Source organism: Etheostoma cragini, chromosome 9 (assembly GCF_013103735.1).
Source record: "Etheostoma cragini isolate CJK2018 chromosome 9, CSU_Ecrag_1.0, whole genome shotgun sequence".
Lineage (NCBI taxonomy): Eukaryota > Metazoa > Chordata > Actinopteri > Perciformes > Percidae > Etheostoma > Etheostoma cragini.
The window spans coordinates 1,486,065-1,495,721 of record NC_048415.1 but is presented as its reverse complement, the minus strand read 5'-3'; the positions used below and the strand labels follow the sequence as shown (position 1 = coordinate 1,495,721).

Below are 9,657 nucleotides of genomic sequence, written 5' to 3'. Positions count from 1 at the left end.
GAGAGAGAGAGAGAGGGAAAGAGAGAGTATTTTTCCCTCACAGCCGTACGCCGGGGATCCGGCACGGTGCCAAAATACTTTAAGCCCTGCATTGTCTCATGAATTGCTGGTGGCTTTGGACATGAAACGTCAAGAGAGTAAACAGTAGGCCATCCAATTAAATAAGTAAATACATTGTAGGCATAGGGAACAATGCCTGGTTCTCTCTTCAGTGGAAGAACATACACAAAGGCTCCGGTCAATACTTGACAGCTTGTTGTCCGCAGGACTTCATGCTTAATGCTCACCGTTGTACTCCTTCCTTATGAACCTCTCCAGGCTGTAGAGGATCTGCTCCCTCTTCTGCAGCTCAACATGAGTAGGTGACAATTCATCTACAAACAGCAGAGCAGAAATTCAATCACACACACAGCTGCGGCAATTAAGTAATCAAATTCCATCAAATTATAAAATTAATTTGTAATCATTTACTGCGTCCAGTGTCCAGCTTTATGTGAGAATGTGCCACTTTTAATGTTCTCAATTATATTAAATTGAATGTGTGTTTGTTTTTGTCAGACAAAACAAGACATTTTTAATGTGGATAATAAAAACTATGACTAGCTGCAGCCTAGTCTGGCTAGCACTGATAAGGTGCTGTGATAGAGTTTCATGTCTCATACTGATTCACTAATTTAAAGCAGGTTAATATAAGTGTAAACCTTATAAATTATTTCCTATTCATACTATAGTTGGGAGTAAATGTAATGAAATTTACTTTTTTTTGGATTATTTATTAATAAGACAGCTCAGACATGAAAGGGGAGAGAGAGGGGGAAGACATGCAGGAAACCGCCACAAGTCGGACTTGAACCCAGGACCTTCTGTGATGAGGAATAAAACCTCTATATATGTGTGCTTGCTCTACCAACTGAGCTAACCGGAGACCAGGTAACTTTTTAATGGTATCCTCTTAACACACAAAATCTTTTTTCTGTTCCAACTCTTCACTTATTGTGATACCTCAATTCAATTATCAAAAAAAATCTACTGTACCTTCAAATAACATATGTTTGTATATGCTGTATACACTGTTAAATCCACATGCCTCACATATAAACAGTCTATTTTGTATGTACATTAAGGGCAACCAATCCAAAAAAGATTTAAGTGAAGAAAGTGCACTATTGACTACGTACAGTAGCACAATCTGCAGAGCCCATCGAGGATATCTCTGAAGCGGTCGTTCATCGGAGGCAGAGGCTTTAGCTCAATCTTCTTGAAGTCTTCAGGACACTCGTCCTTCAGGTGACCATCTCGCTTGCAGATGCTGCACACAACAGTCGGAGGCTGGAAGACGATGAATAAAACAGCCGATTACACCTGACAGCCTTCAATAACACAGAGTAACTGCAAGACAGAATAGCATAGCAGAGTTCCAAATTGCTGCAGCCATCCTGCATTAGTTACAGAAGATCCTGGGACAAAACATCTGTGTCGGGCAATGTCGCATGTTGCATAGCTTATAAAAATGTTAATGTAAAGTCTTGCATGTCCCGTGTGTCAATCAACCAATAAAGAACCTCCCTAAATTGAAACATCTCACCTAAGTGAACCCTTCACTGACAGATAATAGGATTCTTGTACACTGCTAAAAAATTAGCTTTATTTTGAAATTTGCTTTATCACAAGCTATATTAAATAGTGTTGCAGAATATTATTATTTTGTCAAAACTACATTTATTAATCAATTCAAATATCTTGATTAAAACAATTCTTGATTTGATGCCATTGACTATTGAATGAAAACAACAACATGTAGGGTGAATGGTGTTTATCGTAATTACCTTCCCACCAGTGAAAATCATCTTGTCAAACACATAGTGCAGATCCTCTGATGGTACTGGTCCATCCATGTCTGAAACACCGCTTTTCTCTTCTTCTTCATCTTCTTCATCTACTTCTTCTTCCTCCTCCTCCTCCGCTTCTTCTTCTTCTTCTTCCTCCCCCTCCTTGTCACTGTCCAGCAGGCCATTGGGGGAAAAAGAAGGTTTGTTGCCCTCATTGAGAACCATGTCCATGAGGCTGGCGTCTAAGGTCTTCTCATCCTTCTTTCTGAACAAATCTAATCCATCTTCATCATCGCTGTCAGGCTCCTCGTCCTCCTCAAACCCCCTCTGAGTGCACGGACTTCCTTCAACTTTCCCGTCGTCGTCGTCTTCTTCCTTCTTGTCAACCTTTTTCAATTTTGCACGTGTCTTGTCTGCGTTCCTGCCTCTCTGGCGCCCCCCCGTGCCCCTTCTCTGAGGGCAGGCAAAGTATTTGTAAGCCGTACGGAAGCGCTCCTGGATGTACTCAAAAACCATTTGGCTGTTCAAGCTGCGTGCAACATTTCGCTTCAGGGCAAAGGGATCTAAAAGAAGGAGAACAAATAAGACGTACAGAGTGAATTTTGGAAATTTCTTTAGACCTGTAAGATGAGTTTTCCAACACACTCTCACACCTTCAATAGCAAGCCTGCGACGAGGCCAGTTCTTCCCTTCCCTAGAAAGGAGCTCCTTTAGGCGGATGCTGATGATGTGATCTTCAAGAGCAAAGTCCAGTGTGTAGAAACGTAAAAGCTCCAACCACAACTGGCCCAGCGACACATCTTTACCCAGGTTCAGGGTGAGGCGGGTCTTTAAGGGACAGCGACAGAGGGATAGTTAAAAGCGGGTAGACAAAGCAAGAATATCAACACTGCCCTCTATAAACATATCCCTTGAAATATGAATTACAGTCAATGGTTCTTTTACGATGTGACTGTGTGCTGTAGCGAGACTCACCAAGCCCTCTGAGTAATGAGTGTCATCGGGCTTTTTCTGCTCTGGTTTGGGTCTGCCTTCTCCTCTGGCCTCGTTTCGGTTGTCTGTGGAGGTCGGAGGTCTGCGCTCCCACCGGACAAACTTGTCCAAACTGATTCCAGTTAGATGATACTCGTCCACGCGTTTCACATCAAAGCCTTCGATCTGAAAGAGGAAAAATAAGTCAAACATTGTCTGGCATTCCCAGACCTTCTTCAACAGCGCTGCGCAGTAGGAAGGAACTTGTAAATGTATAGGCCATGAGCAGTGATTGACACGCAATTCCCACTCCTGACCCTGATCTGCATCTGAACAGGAAGCTGTGCATTTTAGCCTTGTTTTTATTTATTTTTTTACCTGCTTCATGTAGTCTCTACTCGGAAAGAGGGTCAGTTTCGGCAAATTTGACAGAGAGTAAGTCTTACCTACAGCACCTTAAAAGGGAGACTGAACATTTTTCCTGTGAAAGGGGACAAGGCTAAAACCTGGAAAACCTTCACCTACCCAGCGGCCCAGGTAGACGGGGAGGATGGGCTCTTTCCTCTGCTGCAGGAAGAAGATGACCATGAGGGCGAAGGAGTACGAGGGGATGCCACCTTCCGCCTGGCAGTCAATGTGACACAGCTGCAGAGATAAACAATTAGGGGGAGAAAAACGCTTTGTGTTAATCTACACTTTGGCCATTATTCAAATTTTTCATTCATAATTCATTATTGGCATTTTGTACATAGAAGTAATATAGCTTCAGCGGTCTGCTTTAAAATCTAATTTGTCTGATATCAGGGTGTACTAGACAGTGGAACTGGTATATTGTGTGTAATTTATTAAACATACCAATTAGTAAAAGTATACATTTTACAACTTTACAAACCCGCTGACAGACACCTGCTTTTTGTACTACAAAAGGGATATCAGTATTTGCTGACATGCGTCGCAACATGCACAGAAGAAAAAACAAGTACATTTTTTGTTTCTTCTTATTTCAGCTGAGGATTCAGTGGCAGTGTGGCCTTACCCTTGCCCAGTAGCGAAAGGCCAGCACCAGTGGTACCAGTCTGGGTTCCAGTTTAGAGAGGGCTGCCAGATGATTGGTGGTGAGACAAGCAACGTCATTACCTGCACTCACTTTACACAACAGGCCGCTGCACAGGAACAGAGGTGAGGGAAGACGACAATGAAAAATTGGATTCAATTCTTCCATTGATATTGAACAGAAACTCCTGCTGCTCGGCTCATTGAGGGATACCATACAGAATATGTTGTGTTTAACATGTAAAACACTGGAGGCAGAGAGGAACTGCCGTTTCTTTTTAGAGGGGATGTTTTATTGGAGGCACTAAAGTTGGTGACAGGCTGTAAATTAGTGTTGGAACTGCATGCCTCAGATGTCAGGAGAGGGGGAGATGATTTGAACTGTAACAATGTGCAGTTACATAAGTACACTAAAATAAGATCCTCTGAAGCAGCTGACTCTTTAGGTGCCAGGGTGCACTTAAAGTTTCCTGGTTAGCACGTATAAAGATTTCCTTGTTCTAGTCATCCACATAAAGTCACAAACAAATGTTTAGAAAAATATGAAAACTACGTATTATACTATCACTCCTGTTATCTTAAAATCTCTCTCTAGAGCTGTATGACAAATGATTTCATTAATAAGAGAAAACAAATATAATATACAAACTGCATCGATGTATTTCAGGCAGCACTCACTTGCTAACGTCCCGACAGAACACAGCAGGAACTTTGGTATGAAAATCGGACTCAACCTCAGAATATTCGGCTAGAGAAGAAAGACAGAATAAACAAAACTAAACGACCTTCAAGAGGGTTGCACAAACACAAACTCAACTGCATTAAATAAAAAGTGGAACCACACACAAAGAAGCATTAACAATCCAAACTACGCGGATGAGGTCCTTAAAGGAGAATTCTGGTCGACTCCAACACGTAGCTCTGTTTGTAAATGTGGAGGTCTGTCAGTAGAGAGAAATGAAACCAATCGGTGCTGCTTACACTGTGTTATCCTCCTGCTAGAGTTAGCACTCTCTTAGCCTCTAAACATGTTCACAGTGTCATTAAAAGTGCCTCCTCATGTGAAGTGATTGCTTCTGGGTGAACACAGTGAATGTAGATGTAAAAGAAATGCATGAACGTTGTGATAATTCAGCGGTGTTTAGTTCCGGTGGAGAGAGAAGACAGTTGGAGAGCTTAGGGACCGTCTACAAACTACAACACAGGAAAGAGATGAAACAAAAATCTGTAGGCTATTAATTTAATGATTAAATAAGGATGGTATCTCCAAACTTACCTCAATTATAACTTTGTCTCCTGCTAATTCTACTTCAGGATTTACGTTAAATGTTTTTGTTTTTTAATTAACACAACTGATTGATTTCTGTTACATCTCCAGCAGTCCGATTCACTGTGTTCATTTAGAAGGAATCACTGCACATGGGGAGGCACTTTTAATGACATTGTGAACATGTTTGGAGGCTAAAAACACGTTTAAAACTTGCCCTGTTTCAGCCTGTTGGATGCTAACTCTAGCAGGAGGATAACACGGTGTAGACAGCACCGATCGTTTCGGTTTCTCTCTCTACTGACCGCACTCCAAATTTCCAATCAACAGAGAAACATGTTGAAATCGACTGAAATTCTCCTTTAAGAAGAAACATTTTATTCTAATTCAAGACCAAAACACATCAGGAATTTCTGAGCACTTGTTAAAAAATGTTGCAGACATGAACCAACAAGATACAGCTGGTAATTCCAGACAAAACCAGATCAGTAGGTCATCCGCCTTAGTAACAAATGATCAGGTCTCAACTCGTGGGAAATTGAACACGCACCGACCACTTTAATGTATTTGACAATAAACTAAACTTACGGCTCTTCTTAAGGATTCCCAGGACTTGAATCAAGACCTCGGGTTGTGTCATCTGAACAGACAAACGTAATGAGAGAAAGTCAACTATAAGGAATGGTTGTGTGTGGTTTGTATTTAGTAAAAATACAATCTTAGCAGAAGCAGACTTACTGAGGAGGGGTAGGTGACATCAATGTTGATATCACTCTTCTTGAAGGCAAATCGGGTTAGACATGAACCATAGAGACGGAGAGCACAAGCTGGAAAACCAAAGACGAGACATTAGAAAATAGATACAGCATATTTCACACTCAGAAATGCTTAAAACGGCTTTAGTTACTTCACAAATTAATATGTTTGCACACGAAACACATGTAGTTTATACTATCCAATGTTTTATTTTAAATTAAACTACCCAACAATATACTGGCCTACAAGTCCAATAAGACCATGAAACACTTGGTTGAATATCGGTTATAATTTTTGATTGTTGATTACGGCTTTGATTGTTTTTAGTTTCTAAAATTGGAGGATTGTTTTGCACTGAGCACTTTAAATACTTTAATAAGTATAAGTACATTTTACCGATGATACCGACATACTTATGCATTACATTTTGAATGCAGGACTTTTACTTGCAACAGACTGTTTTTACAGTTTGGTATTAGTACTTTTACTTAAGTAAAGGATCTGAATACTTCTTCCACAACCGACAAAACCAGACACCAAAAATAAAGCTGGAAGCGGCGATTGGCAGGTTCAAGCCCTTTTCTCTCAATAGCGACTTTGAAGTAGTTTCACTTGTTGTCCTACGTTGTTATGAAATATATATTGCAAACTTTGTAACGATTGGACAAACAATGCACTTTGTTTAATATGCCTACAACTGATAAGTCAAAAACATTTGTTTTTAATTCAGTGTGATATATAGCTCAGTCCAGCTCACGGTGATTGGAGAACCAACACAAAAACAAATGTTTTAAGCTGCGATTCCAAGCTCAAAGCTTGATTTGTTATTCCACGTCCAGTTATAGTGCATTTAAAGCGCCCGCTAGTGGTGATCTATGAGGTCATTATGTAGACATTTCCTAGAAGTTTTTTTAATTAATTGGGCAAACATTTGGTCATTTACAGCCTAATTTGCGCTACATCACCTGCAGTTTGTTTGCATTTACAAACGCCCACGGTGTTCAATTTAAAGGAAACTTTTAGGGCGTGGTTCAGGTACTTATGAGGACATGTCCTGAGATATTTGTGAAGATTGAACAATGATATGTGATTTATATTAAAATGTGTGTAATGTCACTCACCTATCTTGCGTTTGTAGCGCCCCCTAGTGGCGTATGTATATAAACCTATCTGGGTATACTAAACTTCTGTATGAAAACAGGGAAAAAAGGTAAAGCATTTGTACAAAGGGCCGCCTATAAGCAGTGATTGTAAGAGTGCATGTCGGAGCATAGCGTGCGCCACCCAGCAGAAAAGTGAGAGAAAGAGACTTGCTGTGCTAGGGATGACTAGCCAGTGGAAAATGCGTGTGTAGCTGGTGATTTTGTTGTTTGTGTTTTCACCTGTTGCTAGGAAGCACGTGGCTGTTGATTCGATATAATGGCGACAGTTACATGCCCTTACTCATGTTTGTATTTTAGGTGCATTATTTACATCCTTCAGTTACACTACATTAAGACAATGACTAAGAATGTAATTAATAATGGGTTTATTGTTATTATTTGCCAACCTATATATAATCCCTATGCATTGTGTATGGCAGCTTTTAAAATGTTATTTATTTACAGCATTTGACCGGCATAAAATCGTCATATGGCAGACTGACCGGCCGGTCATGGCCGATCACGTGACAATCGGCCAATTCTGGTCACCAGCCGGTCAATCGGTGCATCTCTACTTATGTACAAAGTTTGTTTTTGTGTATGGGAACAAGGATATCTGAAGAAGAAGAAGAAGAAGAATGTATGTGAGAGCATGTGTTGTGTTGCATAAGAGATGCTTGTTTTCTGTATTTTGTGTCGTCTTTGTCCAAAACAAGAAGGCGGCGGCGGCGGCTGAGTGGCATCACAGCATCCAACCTGAGAGGTGCTTCTTTATGATCTCTTCCATCCTGATGACCACGGCCTTCCGGACCTCAAAGTCCTCCTCCGAGATGCCGTGCTGCCTGGCTGTTTCTAGGACCGCCGCGTCCACGGCCCTGAGCTGGGCCGCGGAGGCGGGCGGCAGGGCACGCAGCTCATTCTCCTCCTGTTTCTCCTGACAGACAACAGAGCACGTAAACTACTTTTACTATTTAGAACAGCATGAAAAACAAAGGCACCTTCGGTGGAAGAAAATAATTAAAAAGCCTTTATTGGAGGCAGCTAATGTATAGCAAAAGACAAAAGAAATACACACACGGTTTGGGAGCACAGGCCTTCTTCAGGGTGAAGAGGGGGGGCAATGCAATGTGTGTATTTCTTACCTTTACCCATGCATTAGCCGCATCAATAAAATGATTATTCATATTTTCTTTAACAAGAGTGCCTTGTTGTTTCCTGCTGTTCTGACACTATTGGATTACGCCTGCACCAAAGACTACCTAATTAGACATTTTTTTCAAACATCGCCCAGAAAAAGAAGCGCTCCTTTTCTCTTCCTTCACACATTTAAAATACTTCATCCTAAAGTCATACTTTAGGCCCATTCAGAAGTGCTTACATAAAAAGTTAAAGTGCTGGGATGAGTGACAACACAGACTTAGAGTTCCCGTACCATTATGTTCTTCTTGTGTCTCTTCTCCTTGATGTGTTTGTGGGCTCCTTGAATGTTTTCGATGTGCACCGAACACAGCTTGCATAAGTAATGATAGTTTGGGTACTCGGGGGACTGCTGTGGAAACAGGAAGAGAGGAAAAGGCAGATTGGTTTGTGGCGGTTCTCTTGCAGTTCTTCAGTTTTATCATTTTCACATGATCATAATCGCCTTGTTTAATCCCACCTGCTTATTCTAGGTGGAGATACAAACAAGCCAATCAGTAGCAAAGGAAAACCACAGGCTGACGATGATTACATGAGCCAATGTGAGAGGGTAGAAATGGGAGGAAGGTGTTTGCATTACTATTATTTTTTTTTATTTATCAAAATAATCCCAATGTCTCCTTCAGTGCATCAGCCTTTCATTTTGTCTCAACACAAAACAGCTGTACAACATCTTTGGCTCTAAATATTCTCATTTGGGTTGTTACCAAAAGACCTATTCAACACATCATATATAATGGACCTGTCAGTAATTTAGACATAACTTGTAAATCTCAACTAAACACCAAGAACTTAATCAGTCAGCCGCTCTTGGGTGTCGTTATTGTTCCACCAAAACCTATTAGAGCTCAGTTTTTAGTGCGTGTAGTTATTTATTAACCAAGCACTGTTTTGCAGCCAGTTTTGGGATAGCTTTTTAGGAAATTCCATACATCCCAGAGGAAAACAAGATCCTATTGCTCATTGACAATTAACTCTATTGAAGTTAAAAAATCCCCTCCAGGCATGTTTTATGAAATATAAAACATACTCTGCTGGGAATAACAATGTGTGTCTGATTTAGTCAAATGAAGTTAGTTTAAAATTCTTAAAAATTACATCTACTCCTTTTCCATTATTAAAAAGCACAAGTAGTATGAATTTACAATTAGAGGATCTGTGGCTTCTGTATTCATAGAGTAGGTAGACTTCCATCAACTGTTGAATTCTGGTCATAATTAAAACCATCTGGTCTATAAACAAGAACAAAACATTATGTTTGATCAGAGACTGACAGATAAATAAATGTGTTTATCCGTGGATCTATTTATAAAACATATCAAACTATCTATTACAGATCTAGCAGATCCATAATGCAGCATATAGATGAGCAGAGCGCTCCATTTATTGTATATCAGGCGAGACTGAACTGATTCCTTACTTTCACCAGTCGGTGGATGTA

At 40.5% G+C, this 9,657-nt stretch overlaps 1 protein-coding gene across 3 annotated transcripts in view; it reads right to left on the bottom strand.

The window, feature by feature from the left end:
* tut4 (terminal uridylyl transferase 4) overlaps window positions 1-9,657 on the bottom strand; it is a 21,556-nt gene that overhangs the window by 8,549 nt on the left and 3,350 nt on the right. For all 3 annotated transcript variants that reach the window (XM_034880496.1, XM_034880497.1, XM_034880498.1), the window contains exons 3-15: window positions 9,637-9,657; window positions 8,452-8,568; window positions 7,776-7,953; window positions 5,860-5,948; window positions 5,710-5,761; window positions 4,533-4,602; window positions 3,838-3,964; window positions 3,327-3,446; window positions 2,805-2,987; window positions 2,483-2,657; window positions 1,827-2,392; window positions 1,179-1,329; window positions 288-374 (exon numbers count right to left, since the gene is read on the bottom strand). The exon at window positions 9,637-9,657 is cut by the window's right edge and continues 122 nt beyond it. In XM_034880496.1, coding sequence (XP_034736387.1) covers window positions 288-374; window positions 1,179-1,329; window positions 1,827-2,392; window positions 2,483-2,657; window positions 2,805-2,987; window positions 3,327-3,446; window positions 3,838-3,964; window positions 4,533-4,602; window positions 5,710-5,761; window positions 5,860-5,948; window positions 7,776-7,953; window positions 8,452-8,568; window positions 9,637-9,657 — 1,936 coding nt within the window. The remainder of the gene's footprint in view (window positions 1-287; window positions 375-1,178; window positions 1,330-1,826; window positions 2,393-2,482; window positions 2,658-2,804; window positions 2,988-3,326; window positions 3,447-3,837; window positions 3,965-4,532; window positions 4,603-5,709; window positions 5,762-5,859; window positions 5,949-7,775; window positions 7,954-8,451; window positions 8,569-9,636) is intronic.